This window comes from Nicotiana sylvestris, chromosome 8 (assembly GCF_000393655.2).
Source record: "Nicotiana sylvestris chromosome 8, ASM39365v2, whole genome shotgun sequence".
Classification (NCBI taxonomy): domain Eukaryota; kingdom Viridiplantae; phylum Streptophyta; class Magnoliopsida; order Solanales; family Solanaceae; genus Nicotiana; species Nicotiana sylvestris.
This window is the reverse complement of record NC_091064.1, coordinates 140,038,289-140,052,576: the sequence shown is the minus strand read 5'-3', so window position 1 is coordinate 140,052,576 and position 14,288 is coordinate 140,038,289. Positions and strand designations below refer to the sequence as shown.

The 14,288-nt window shown below is 41.0% G+C and overlaps 2 protein-coding genes across 2 annotated transcripts; one reads left to right on the top strand and one right to left on the bottom strand.

Moving 5' to 3' along the window:
- The first annotated feature begins 1,728 nt into the window (after positions 1-1,728).
- Positions 1,729-4,606, top strand: LOC138875756 (uncharacterized). Its single transcript, XM_070154619.1, has 3 exons — positions 1,729-2,066; positions 2,256-2,451; positions 4,463-4,606. The coding sequence occupies exons 1-3, from the start codon at positions 1,729-1,731 to the stop codon at positions 4,604-4,606; spliced, it is 678 nt and encodes a 225-aa protein (XP_070010720.1).
- Positions 4,607-9,984: 5,378 nt separating this feature from the next.
- Positions 9,985-12,622, bottom strand: LOC138875754 (uncharacterized). The gene is made up of 5 exons (XM_070154618.1): positions 12,560-12,622; positions 12,210-12,265; positions 11,260-11,434; positions 10,292-10,935; positions 9,985-10,129 (listed from the first exon to the last, which is right to left on the bottom strand). Exons 1-5 carry the CDS (start codon positions 12,620-12,622, stop codon positions 9,985-9,987), a joined length of 1,083 nt encoding a protein of 360 aa, XP_070010719.1.
- Between the last annotated feature and the right edge of the window lie 1,666 nt (positions 12,623-14,288).

Genomic DNA, 14,288 nt, shown 5'->3' with positions numbered 1-14,288 from the left:
CGGGCCAAATGTAAAGATTAACAATTGGAAGGCTACTCCTCTCCCTACCCGGAAGGAGTCTTGGTAGTTTGTTTTGTTTTCCATTTCATTTGGGTCATCCCAGGGTTGTGACCCAGATTTTTATTTTCCGCTTGTTGATGTACAAACCCTGTTATCCTTTATTTTCAATGAAATGCAATTTCCCTTTTTCATCATTCTTGATAGTTTCATTTTTATTTTATTTTCTTCTCTGTACAGATCTTTTTATGCTGGTTTCAATGACATGACATGCATGAGGAATCTTCGGCCCAGTCTTAAAAGTCAATCTAATTCTAAAATAATAATCCAAGATATAGAGTGTGATGATGAATCAGAATATGATGAGGATGAGGCCTTTGAAGAGATTAGTAAGGAACTAAATCATTTTGAAGAAAAACCCAAGCCTAACCTGATTGATACGGAAGCAATCAATATAGGGGACCCAGATAATGTCAGAGAAACTAAGATAAGTGTCCATCTTGAACCACAAATCAGGGAAGAGATAATTAAAACATTGTTTGAGTATAAGGATATTTTTGCATGGTCGTATGATGATATGCCTAGCTTGAGTACCGATTTGGTGGTCCATAAATTGCCAATTGATCCAGCATTCCCCCCCGTCAAGCAGAAGTTGAGAAAGTTCAAAATTGACATGAGCTTGAAGATTAAAGAGGAAGTCACAAAGCAGCTTGATGCAAAGGTCATTCGAGTCACGCGGTATCCCACGTGGTTAGCCAATGTTGTGCATGTGCCAAAGAAAGATGCTAAGACCAGAGTGTGTGTTGATTACCGTGACCTCAACAAAGCAAGTCCAAAGGACAGTTTTCCACTGCCGAATATCCACATCTTGATTGATAATTGTGCCAAGCACGAGATTGGGTCTTTTGTGGATTGCTATGCGGGGTATCATCAAATTTTAATGGATGAGGAAGATGTGGAAAAGACAGCATTCATCACGCCGTGGGAACATATTGTTACAGGATCATGCCTTTTGGTTTGAAAAATGTTGGGGCAACTTATATGAGGGAAATGTCGACCATATTTCATGACATGATACACAAGGAGATCGAGGATTACGTGGATGATGTGATCATAAAGTCCAGGAAGCAGTCTGAACACAATCTTAAGCTCAACCCTACAAAGTGTGCATTTGGTGTTCCATCGGGGAAATTGTTGGGATTCATAGTCAGTCAGTGGGGTATTGAATTGGATCCGTCAAAGATCAAAGCTATCCAGAAATTACCACCACCAAAGAACAAGAACGAGGTGATGAGTCTGTTAGGGAGGCTGAACTACATCACCAGGTTTATTGCTCAGCTCACGACAACTTGTGAGCCCATCTTTAAGCTGCTAAAGAAGGATGTTTTGGTCAAATAGACTGATGAGTGCCAGGAAGCATTCGATAGGATCAAAGAGTATTTATCAAATCCACCTGTGTTGGTCCCGCCAGAACCCGGGACACCTATGATTCTGTATTTGATAGTCTTGGATAATTCATTTGGTTGTGTGTTGGGTCAACATAGCAGGAAAGAGCAAGCCATTTACTATCTCAGCAAGAAGTTCACATCTTATGAGGTTAAGTATACTCCCCTTGAAAGGACATGTTGCACCCTGACTTGGGTAGCACAGAAGTTGAAGCATTATCTGTTGTCTTACACTACTTACCTCATTTCTCGCCTGGATCCTTTGAGGTATATCTTTCAAAAGCCCATGCCCACAGGAAGGCTAGCAAAGTGGCAGATCTTGCTCATAGAATTTGACATCGTATACGTGACTCAGACAACGATGAAAGCCCAAGCTTTAGCCGGTCACTTGGCCGAGAACCCCGTAGATGAAGAATATGAACCTTTGAGGACTTACTTCCCTGATGAAGAGGTAATGCATATCTACGAGGTCAAGAAGGATGAAAAACCTGATTGGAAACTTTTCTTTGATGGGGTTGCCAACATGAAAGGTGTCGGGATAGGGGCAGTGCTTATTTCTGAAACAGGGCATCACTACCTTGTTACGGCCCAGCTGCATTTTTACTGTACCAACAACATGGATGAGTATGAGGCATGCATTTGGGGACTAAGGCTAGCTGTAGATATGGGAATCTAGGAAGTCTTGGTCTTGGGAGACTCGGACCTTCTGGTGCACCAGATTCAAGGAGAATGGGAGACACGGGATTTAAAGCTTATACTGTATCGACAATGTCTACATGATCTTTGTCAACGGTTTTGATCAATAAAATTCAGGCATATTCCAAGGATCCATAATGAGGTTGCCGATGCTTTAGCTGCCTTGGCATCAATGTTGCACCATCCAGACAAAGCTTATGTTGACCCTCTGCATATTCAAGTTCGTAATCAGCATGCCTACTGTAATGTGGTTGAGAAAGAACTCGATGGTGAACCGTGGTTCCATGACATCAGGGAGTATATCAGGATGAGGGTATATCCGGTACAAGCGATAGGTGATCAAAAGAGAAAAATTCGGCGTTTGGCTAGTGTCGCGCCCCCTTTTTCTCGCGAAATCGGGTTTATGACATTTGGAGGACAACTCGTTCCCTTTTGGGAATTGGGTTTTTTTGATTTAAAGAGTCGCCACCTAATGATTAAGTGCATTAGGACACTAGGAATAATTTGTTTAGAAAAAATCAGAGTTAGGGTAAGGGCTAGAAATTATATCGAGGGGAAGGTGTTAGGCACCCCCCAAGATCCACTAGTATGGTTTCCGGCCATGCTACAATTATGACTTAAGTACAAACAATAAATAAGCAAATAAGGGTTTCAAATATGAGGGGTTGTCATATTCTGATTGCAAATAAGTTAAAGTTTGAAGAAACAAGGAAGCTGAAATTTGAAAAAAAGAGTTTTGAAATTTTGAAAGTAATAAAATAAACAAGTAAAGGGAAGGGGTTCTTAGGTTTATAAATAATATGGATCATATCAATGCAGTACCCGGTAATCACTCCTCAGAAGAAGGGCTACACGTGGTATTAACGCACCGCTTATCATATCCATATCTACCCTTTTCCCACCCCGTTGAGGTATTAAACGCGGAATGGTTTCGTTTACTTATTGCATGCTAGTACCCGCCCCAATCCTATTAGTCCTGGAGGCATTTGGGACTACTAGTCCTAAAGGGAAGGGAGATTTGGGCTTTGTATGGTTTAAAAGGATAAAATTCTAAAGCGACAAACAAAAACACATAAGGCAGATATGGGAAACACATAACAATTTAAAAGGCTCAGACAGACCTCCTCACTTAAAGACAGACTATTTAGCATGTCTTGCAGATACTGATTATGGTCTAAATTAAACTTAAAGGTTAAGGAGGCAGACTGGTCTATTACACATTTCAGATAAGAAACGGAATCAGACCTGCCTGCTGGTTGGAATTAACAGAGTCTGATTCAATTAGCTAATTTACCTTATATCTTGCTTAGGTGAAACCTATAGGCATGATATCTAAAAACGAGAGAAAGATACTGATTTCAGAAGCAGATTTATTAACAGCAGGAACATAAGTTCTGCCTACTGATGGATACGTATGCAGTATTCAGAAAACCTATAGACATGCTTTCTATATGATAGGAAAAATGCAGAATCCTATAGTCATGTTATCTATATGAGATGCAGAAATGCAAAAGCTATTGATATGATATATATGCAGAACTTATAGGCAGGATTTATAAGATGAAAAAGTGCAGAAATTTATAGACAGGATTTCTATATGAAAATGTAGAAGTGCAGAACCTAAAATAGGATTTCTATATGAAAATGTAGAAGTGCAGAACCTAAAACAGGATTTCAAAGATGCCGAAATGCAGAACTTGCCATGATTTGCAAAAATAAAGACATAATGAGCATGATATCTACCCTTATGCATACATGAGTACCCCTCCCCTTTTCACTATAAGCCCCCATGAGTTATTACAAATTATTACAGCCCAGAATGAAGTAAAGAAAGTAAAAAATTACATCAGAAAGCTAAAATCCCAACCAAGAAGAGCCTGATTCAGACTTCTGTCTGAAGCATGAAGTAAACCAACTCCTAAGATCAAATTCCAAAGCCTTTCTCCTATTTGGGATGTGTCAGAGTTCCCTAAGAATCTCAAGAGGACTCCAGGCAGTGCTTACACCCAAATATATTGCAGAATTAGATTATAGTGCAGTGTGGAAGGGTCGGCCCTCAAATGTACAAGTTCAGAGGGAGCTCAAGGTCCCAAAGCAAGGCTCATAGGAAGGGGGCAGAACATAGAATCTAAGAGAGAGTGCAAGTGCATAGAGGGGATTTTGGGGAAGGCCAAGACAAGATGGTGGTCATACCCAGCAATTAGGAGTGTTGGCACACCCCTAACCAGCCTGGTAGCCACATTGTTTGGGAGTTAGGATCCATTAAAGTATCAGGTTCAGACATAAGTAGCAATTTGGATACTTCCATGCCTGAACCTTAACAGAAAACATATAAGGGAATAAGGGTATGGGCAATTCACGCAGCAACAGATGCAAAGAGAACATATTCAATACAGAACATAAACAGCAAAGTAGACAACATTGTTGAAATTGTAAAGCAAACACATAGGGATGAAGCCAAAAGTTAAATTAGAACATACCAATTTCAGGGAAATAAGAAGAGAAGAGTAGTAGTAAAGCCAAATTGCGAACACACAGCCAGAAGATTTCAGAAGAGAGTAGAGTGTTGAATTGAGAATCTAGGAGTATTGAAATTGAAATTGAAAGTGTTCAATAAGTGTTGTGTAAGTGTTGAACTCAAGGTCTTAAAGAGTATTGAATTGGAAGTGTGTAAAAGTGCAGAAGGGTCATGCCCTTTATAGTGCAGAAAGCAAGTAAGAAAAGGTAAAAAAGTAATTTCTAAATCAATCACATAAGGTCTCCCTTCAATTAAGGGATTCTGCTTTCAAATGGGCAAGATAATTAAGGAAAGAGTTTGATCAAAATATTTTCCAAAGTAGTACAAGAAAGGTAAATACACAGAAGTTATTTAAGGAAAGAGTTTGATAACAACACAGTTTGTGCAAATAAGGAAAGGCAATCAATCAACAGCCATTAAAAAAAATCAGAAATTGCATTTTGGTATGAATGAATCCAACCAGAAAAGGTGAAGAAAGGTTTAATTAAAGAAAAATCAATAACAATCAATCGATCCTTATTAAAAGGAATTCTGAATCAATCACAAATTGGCAAAAACTTTTTTGAAGGAAGAATTCATCATATATAAAGTGCACAGACATGTGAATCAAGAAAGAGTTGTCATGCTAATTAGAAAAGCCTAGCATAGAAAAGTTTAGAGTAAAAAAAGTTCGAGTTCAGTACAAAGACTCAAAATGAGTCTGAGAAACCTAGAGTTCCAAAATAGAACCATAGTCTCAAACACAAGATCGAAACTCGCCAAAAACCCCAAACCCTAGGGTTTTCAACTCGAGTCAGATACAGAGAAAAGAAGACAAATAACGGAAACAGGCTCAGAGGTCTTTCAGAGACTTATGAGAAAAAAAATAAAAAATGTAATAGCAAGTTTGAAACAACAAACTGAGAAAGCTGATTTGAAGCATAAAGAATACGTTTTAAGAAAGCTTGGAACTTAAACAAGTTTCAGAAGAGAAACTAAATAGTATAGCACTTAAGAGAACAATAGAGGAAACATGTTTAACAAAGAACTCAAACAAAGTCCAGAAGAAAGCAACTAAAGACCTAAAAGCTTAGTAGAAAATACAGTAAAGGAACTAAGGGGTAAACGAACACATAAGATAAACATGTGAAAGCATGATATAGAAACCAATAGAAGAAAGAACGGAGCACAATAGAAGAACATGCAAAATAAGGCAAACATAAAGTTATAGGAGAAGAACATGCTAGGTAGAAAAAGAAATCATACAAACATAGCATAGACAGATATACACAAAGAAAAGAAGAGGAAGAGTCAGAGAAACATTTCAAAAAAAATTCAGAAACCCTAAATCGAAGAGAAGTAATTTTTGAAAGAAAATTAGGGAAAACATTTAAGAACTCAAGTAAAGCACAGACATATCATAGATTTTTAAAAAATAATCAGAGAGAACCTCGAGTAGTTGGGGTTTCAGAGAAACCCTAGAATGAGAAAGGCTTGGAAAAGTGCGATCTTGAGTCGGAGAGGTTAGAACCAGGCTCGAAATGCTTTGGATGTGCCAGAGCAAGGCCGGAAAGGTCTCAAAATCATGGATATGAGAGGATATGAACGGACACCATTGAGGTCAGACCTCAAAACTTCGAACCCCAAATGTTTGAGAGTGGAGGGAGGTGAGTACAGGCCATCCATGGCTTGAGAAGCCATGGATTCCGGTGAGGTTATGGTCGGAGAGGATGAGAGAGGCTAGGGTTCCAGAGATCCTTCGAGAGAGTTTGAGATAGGAGAGTATTCAAAGGCGGCTGAGAGATGAAAATGAGGGGATTAGGGTAGGGTTGGTGGATTAAAAATGGTAAGGGGTATCGTGGTCGTTGATCAAAACGATCAACGACCTGGATTAAAAGGAAGACCGGGCGGGTTGGATAAACGAGTTAAGGGGTTGGGTTGAAATTGAAATTGGGCTGGTCCAATTGGGGGTTAAGATTGGGTCAATTGAGGGCTAAAATTGAAATGTAATGGGGCTACAATTGAAACGAAATGAGGCTAAAATTTACATAGCCAGTTTTTCCTTTTTATTTTACAAAAATAGTAAAATTGATTTTGAAAACAAATTAAAAGTACTGAAACAGTAAAAAATATATATTAATTTAAAAATATTGTAACTAATTTTATGATTATAAAAATGCTATTAAATCTTAATGTAGGCTAGAATTGCAATTACATGCAATTTAGCTTTAAAAATACCAAATAAATTTGTAAAAATATATAAAAATTACCTTAACTATATTTTGGTATAATTATGGGAATAAAATAAATTATTCACCAAAATGTATGATTTTAAGAGTAATTATTAATTTTGTACTGCTAAAATGGACAATAAATTGGTTTTAAAAATCATTTAAAAATTGGGAAAATATTAAAACACTTGGGCATGCTTATATATGCGTACATATGTTATTTTGAAAGTATTTTGTATATATGAAAAATATACAGGGAAAAATTGGGTATCAACAGCTGTCCCTCTTTACCCGTGAAGGATGAAATAGTTGTTGGGTAAAGATATGATGGCCAATTTTGACCGAACAAAATAACTTGAAGAATTTGATTGTGCTCTGGTTCCTGAGATGCCTACATTTCCCTGGTCTTACAGGAATCAGTCCATATGTAGTTCAGGATCCATCGGCGGAATATGCTGACGGAGGTTTTTTAAGAACGGACGAGATATTCGGGTTGGGGTGGATGGTTATAGTCTAGTAGGGCTGCGGGAACTGGAGCGGGATCGCTCCTGCTAAGACGACCATTGCTAGCCAGTTTACCTGCGAATGAGCAATACAAATACAAATTGTGCATAATTTTAAACGTGATGCAAGTTCCCGTTGGACCATGAATGCTGTCTTTGGACGGTTAAGATGACGTCCTCAGACCATGACGTCCTGGGCCGTGAAGCATATAATAAAGGATTCGCAGGCCATGAAATGATGCTCTCGGGCTATGAGGTTGATGCCTCCGAGCTATGACGCCTTTGAATAATGATATGCAAAAGATAAAATGGGTTCCTCAGGCCATGGCATGGCGTTCTCGGGCTATGAAAATGGTGCCTCCGAACAATGATGCCTTCGGACAATTTGGTGATCTTTCAGCCCATGAGATGAAGAAGGAGGCGATCTTTCAGCCAATGCAAAAATGTAAATGAGGTGGCGGTATTTCAGCCGATGCAAGATGTAAATAGAAAGTGGTGATATTTCAGCTATGCAAAAATGTAAATGAGGTAGCAGTATTTCAACAGATGCAAGATGTAAATAGAAAGTGGCGATATTTCAGCCATGCAAGAAAAATAAAAGTGGCGATATTTCAGCCGTGCAAGATGTAAATAAAAAATGGCGATATTTCAGCCATGCAAGAAAAATAAAAGTGGCGATATTTCAGCAGTCCAAGATGTACATGAAGGTGGCGAACTTTCAGCCATGTGAGACATAAATAAAGTGGCGATATTTCAGCCACACGAGGCATAAATAAAGTGGCGATATTTCAGCCATGCAGGTGGAGACAGGGCTTAGTCTCGAAAGGCAGAATGGTAGCCTTATGCAATGCAAGAAATGCAGGTGGAGACAGAGCTTAGTCCCGGAAGACAGAATGGTAGCCTTATACAATGCAAGAAATGCAGATGGAGACGGAGCTTAGTCTCGGAAGGCAGAATGATAGCCTTATACAATGCAAGAAATGCAGGTAAAGACAGAGCTTAGTCCCGGAAGGCAGGATGGTAGCCTTATGCAATGCAAGAAATGCAGATGGAGACAGAGCTTAGTCTCAGAAGGCAGAATGGTAGCCTCATGCAATGAAGGAAATGCAAATGGAAACAGAGCTTAGTCTCGGAAGGCAGAATGGTAGCCTTATGCAATGCAGTGAAATACAGATGGAGGTAGAGCTTAACCTCGAAAGGCAGAATGGTAGCCTTATGCAATTCAGGAAATGCAGATGGAGACAGAGCTTAGTCTCAGAAGGCAGAATGGTAGCCTTATGCAATGCAGAGAATGCAGATGGAGGTAGAGCTTAACCTCGGAAGGCAGAATGGTAGTCTTATGCAATGCAGAGAATGCAGATGGAGGTAGAGCCTAACCTCGGAAGGCAAAATGGTAGCCTTATGTAGGAAGTAAAAATGGCAAATGGCAATAGAGTTTTCTTAGCTGATAGTGGATTGCGGTATCGTGACTGCTGGGGATATTGTGCCTGCTGGGGACACTATTGTACGGATAGCAATTGCGAGCAAGTGCAACGGTTCGGAGAGTTGTATTCCTGAACTTTGTGAGTGAGCGTATAGTACATTTGATGATTGTGCAACTCAAGTGCCTGTATCCAAAGAAAAATCGTGAGTTTGTAGAGGGGAAAAAGTTAGTTCGTATCCCCGCTTGCTTTGCTTGACCTGCTCGGCTTTGAACTGGTGATACTGTACGTATCATTGGGGTAGCGTTGCTAAACAGGGCAATTTTAGTAATGAACATGCATGATTTAGTAAAAGCATAATATAAGTGCATAATTAAGAATAATTTTTTTAGATGAACCGACGACTGCGACGTGGTTCAAGACATTGCAACTTCGCTTGCTCTGGAGTTTTGAGGGTCCTCCTCAAAATTCTACCCCAGTTTACTGGGTTGCTGCTCCTGATGGTCGTTAATGATAAATGGCTGGAATCAACTTCGGAATTTTGAGGGTCCTCCTCAAAATTCTACCCTAGTTTCCAATAGCGGGGGAAATGGAAATTTTATTGAATTGTGACCGAACCCATAGGGCTGCCTACGTATCCCCTCTTAAACGGGAATCAGGTCAGGCATAGTTCAAATTACATCATAAAAGAAAGCATAGAGGTTACACATAGTATCGCTTGATTGCGTCTGAATTGATCGGCTTTGGCCAAACTTCTCCGTCTATTTCTGCAAGTCTGAGGGCTCCTCCTGTTAGAACCCGGTGAACCATGTACATACCCTGCCATTTGGGAGAGAATTTCTCTTTGGCTTCCTCTTGATGCGGAAAAATTTTCTTTAACACCAGTTGCCCCGGTGTGAATTGTCTCAGCTTGACTCTTTTGTTGAAGGCTTTGGACATTCTGTTCTGATAGAGCTGATCGTGGCAAACTACATTCATTCTCTTTCCGTCTATAAGGGCTAGTTGCTCGTAACGACTCTTCACCCATTCTGCATCGTCCAGCTCTGCTTCCTGTATGACCCTTAAGGAAGGAATTTCTACCTCAGTGGGTATGACTGCTTCTGTACCATATACCAACATATAGGGAGTTGCCCTAGTTGATGTGCGAACTGTGGTGCGGTATCCCAATAAAGCAAATGAGAGCTTCTCATGCCACTACTTATGCTTCTCTATCATTTTCCTTAGTATCTTCTTGATATTCTTGTTGGCAGCTTCTATGGCTCTGTTCATTCGAGGTCTGTAAGTTGTAGAATTCTTGTGTTTGATTTTGAAGGTTTCACACGTGGATTTCATCAAATCACTGTTGAGGTTAGAGTCATTATCAGTAATGATTGACTCTGGAGTTCCGAACCGACACATGATGCGGTCGCGGACAAAGTCTGCCATAACTTTCTTAGTCACTGCTTTGTATGATGCTGCTTCAACCCATTTGGTGAAATAATCAATTGCCACTAGAATGAACCTGTGCCCGTTTGATGTGGTGGGCTCGATAGGTCCGATGACATCCATTCCCCAATCGGCGAACGGCCACGACGAGCTTGTTGCATTAAGCTCATTTGGGGGCACCTTTATCATGTTTGCATGTATCTGACAGCGATGGCACTTTCGAACATACTGGACGCAGTCCATTTCCATAGTCATCCAAAAATAACCAGCCTGGAGTATCTTCTTGGCTAAGGCAAAACCGTTCATATGTGGACCGCAGGTCCCATCATGGATTTTCTCTAGTAGCCTGGATGCTTCCCTTGCGCTGACACACCTTAATAATCCCAAATCAGGAGTCCTCCTATATAGGATTCCTCCGATGTGAAAGAAATTGTTAGATAACCTCCAAAGTGTGCGCTTCTGAGTGGTATTTGCGAGCTCTAGGTATTCTCCTTTTGCCAAGTATTCCTTGATATCATGAAACCAAGGTTTTCCGTCCGCTTCTTCCTCGACATGAGCATAGTAAGCTGGCTGATCATGAATCTTCACCGGAATAGGATCTATGAAGTTCTTATTTGGATGTTGAATCATAGATGATAGGGTAGCCAATGCATCAGCAAACTCATTCTGCACTCTGGGAACATGTCGGAACTCTGTCTTTGTGAACATCTTCCTCAACTCCTGTACATGATGCAAATACGAGAGTATCTTGGAGTTCTTAGTTGCCCATTCTTCTCGGACCTGATGTATAAGCAAGTCTGAATCCCTGATCACTAGCAATTCCTAAATGTTCATGTCAATGGCCATCTTGAGCCCTAAGATACAGGCTTCATACTCGGGCATGTTGTTGGTGCACGAGAATCTGAGTTTGGCGGACACCGGATAATGCTGACCAGTTTTTGATACTAGAACTGCTCCTATGCCAATTTTGAAATTTGCTGCTCCATCGAAAAACATTCTCCAACCATCATAGGATTCTGCAATATCTTCTCCTATGAAGGATACCTCCTCGTCAGGAAAATACGTTTCCAGGGGTTCATATTCTCCATCCATGGGTTTATCAACAAGATGATCCGCTAATGCTTGTCCCTTGATTGATTTTTGAGTCGTATAGACAATGTCAAATTCACTTAACAAAATCTGCCACTTGGCTAGTGAGCATGGGCTTTTGAAAGATGTACTTCAACAGATCCATTCTGGATATGAGGTATGTAGTGTAGGAACAGAAATAGTGCCTCAGCTTCTGGGCTACCCAAGTCAGAGCACAACAGGTGTGTTCCAACAGAGAATACCAGGCCTCGTATGGGGTGAACTTCTTGCTGAGATAATAGATGGCCTGCTCCTTCCTTCCTGTTTCATCATGTTGCCCCAGAACACAACTGAATGCTCCATCTAATACTGCAAGGTAGAGCAATAGAGGTCTGCCCGGCTCGGGCGGGACCAAGACTGGCGATGTGGACAGGTACTCCTTGATTCTGTCAAAGGCTTTTTGATAGTCGTCAGTCCATTTGGCAGCGGTGTCCTTCTTCAACATCTTAAAGATTGGCTCACAGATGACAGTAGATTGTGCTATGAACCGACTGATGTAGTTAAGTCTTCCCAAGAAACTCATTACGTCCTTCTTGTTCTTTAGCGGTGGCAACTCTTGAATGGCTTTGACCTTTGACGGATCCAGTTCTATTCCTCGGCGACTCACAATGAACCCAAGTAGTTTTCCGGCAGGAACCCCGAATACACATTTTGCGGGATTTAGCTTCAAGTTGTATCTTCTTAGTCTATTGAAGAACTTCCTCAAATCTTCTATGTGATCAGTGGCTTTCTTGGACTTGATGATGACATCATCTACATACACCTTAATCTCCTTGTGTATCATATCATGGAAGATAGTAGTCATGGCCCTTATGTAGGTGGCCCCTGCATTCTTTAACTCGAATGATATCATCTTGTAGTAGTACATCCCCCACGGCGTAATGAAAGCCGTTTTCTCAGCATCTTCTTCATCCATCCAGATCTGATGATACCCAGCAAAACAATCAACAAATAACTGCAGCTCGTGCTTGGCGCAGTTGTCAATAAGAATGTGTATGTTTGGCAAGGGGAAGTCGTCTTTGGGACTGGACTGGTTGAGGTCCCAGTAGTCGACACAGACTCTGACCTTCCCATCCTTTTTTGGTACCGGCACGATGTTGGCTAACCATGTTGGATACTCTACTACTCTGAGAACCTTAGTTTTGACTTGCTTGGTGACTTCTTCCTTGATTTTCAAACTCATGTCAGGCTTGAACTTCCTGAGCTTCTGCTTTACCTGTGGACATGTCGGATCAGTTGGCACCTTGTGCTCCACAATAGATGTACTCAAACCAGTCATGTCGTCATACGACCAGGCGAATAAGTCCTCATATTCCTTCAGAACTTCTGTGTATTCTTCCTTTTCTGCCGGTGACAAATGAACGCTGATCCGAGTTTCTTTGACATTTTCTGCATCTCCCAGGTTAACAATCTCGGTCTCGTCCAGGTTGGACTAAGGTCTGTTCTCAAAATCCTCAACCTCTTTAACAACCTCTTCTGGTATATCATCTTCCTCTGAGTCAGTTTGTCGCGTTGTCTCGTTACATGTCACAGTCGTTGGTTCATCAAGATAAGTAATAGTAATACTGTAAATAAAGTAAATGAGAGAAAGTAATAAGAGTAAGATTCATAAGAAAAAATCGAAATGCTTTGAAAAATTCCATAACTGTTTTGAACATTGAAGATCTTATTGCTAAATTAAAAGGCAAAAGGAAAGTCAACTAGTAAAAAAATGAAAAATAGTGCATGATGCTTGTTCAGCCTTGCTACCCCGAGGCTTTCCGGGCTCTGGTGGTTCTGATGGACCAATTGTTAAGGCGCGCTCCTCGGCTCACGGCTTGTATGGAAGGGCCTTCCTCCCCCTCCTCCTCGAAAATGACACAACAATCTATGTCATCCTTTTCCAAAAACAAATCACTCATCACTACCAGTGCTTCCTCTTATTTTGACCCATATATAACATCAGCTGGCTGGAAAAATCTGCTCCAAGTGAGGTATCAGATGCTCTAGTGGATAATAAGGCCCGCGCCATGGCGGCGACCATTCATTGAACTCTTTCCAGGTGTACTCGTATCCCAGACCGAAGGTGGTACCATATTTCTTCAGCTTGACAGGCTTAGCGATTCCTTGGAGGTTCTTGCCAAGTATCTTGCCTGGCTCATATCCACACCAGTTCAATATGCTTTCGATTTTGTTGTCCCACCATTTATCCTTGTCAATGACATTGACTCGCTCGATGTGGTGATATGTTTCTCCGCCTATCTTCCTTCTTCCTCCGATCGCTGGGATAGTCTGGTGACTGTATATGGGATTGCTACCGTCGCCGTGGATGATCACCTCTTGGTGATTCTACTCAAATTTCACTGCCTGATGTTGGGTTGATGCTACACCTCCAGCGGCATGAATCCATGGTCGTCCTAAGAGCAAGTTGTAAGATTTCAGCACGTCTATTACTTGAAAATCGACATCAAACCAAGTAGGCCCCATCTGTAAACATAGGCTGATTTTCCCAATAGTGGACCTTTGGGAGCCGTCGAAGGCTTTGACGTTAATGGCCCTGTCTTTAATCTCATGCAGCCCTTTCCCTAATGTTCTGAGTGTTACTAGCGGACAAATGTTGAGGCTGGACCCTCCATCGATCAGGACCCTGGTGATAAATAATCCTCGCATTGTACGGTGATGTACAACACCTTGTTGTGGCTCAGCCCTTTTGGTGGCAACTCATCTTCATGAAAAGTGATTTTGTGACTCTCCAATACCTGTCCCACCATATTTTCCATTTCTCCTCCGATGATGTTGCTTGGTACATACGCCTCACTCAGCACCTTCAATAAGGCATTCTTATGTGCTTCAGAGCTTTGTAGTAGAGCTAAGATAGAGATCTGGGCTGGCGTTTTGTTCAACTGATCAATGATTGAATACTCTTTGGCCTGTATCTTCCTCCAGAGGTCGTCGGGCCCAGCTTC

Excerpts from the sequence above, each read along its gene's own strand:
- LOC138875756 (XM_070154619.1), top strand. The coding sequence starts at position 1,729 with ATGCCCACAGGAAGGCTAGCAAAGTGGCAGATCTTGCTCATAGAATTT. Across the intron at positions 2,067-2,255 it reads TGTACCAACAACATGGATGA|GCATATTCCAAGGATCCATA; the intron begins GTATGAGGCATG and ends AATAAAATTCAG. Across the intron at positions 2,452-4,462 it reads GGGAGTATATCAGGATGAGG|AAAACATATAAGGGAATAAG; the intron begins GTATATCCGGTA and ends GAACCTTAACAG.
- LOC138875754 (XM_070154618.1), bottom strand. The coding sequence starts at position 12,622 with ATGACTGGTTTGAGTACATCTATTGTGGAGCACAAGGTGCCAACTGAT. Across the intron at positions 11,435-12,209 it reads TTCATTACGCCGTGGGGGAT|TACATCTTTCAAAAGCCCAT; the intron begins GTACTACTACAA and ends GATCTGTTGAAG. Across the intron at positions 10,936-11,259 it reads CGTATTTTCCTGACGAGGAG|GAGTTGAGGAAGATGTTCAC; the intron begins GTATCCTTCATA and ends CATCATGTACAG.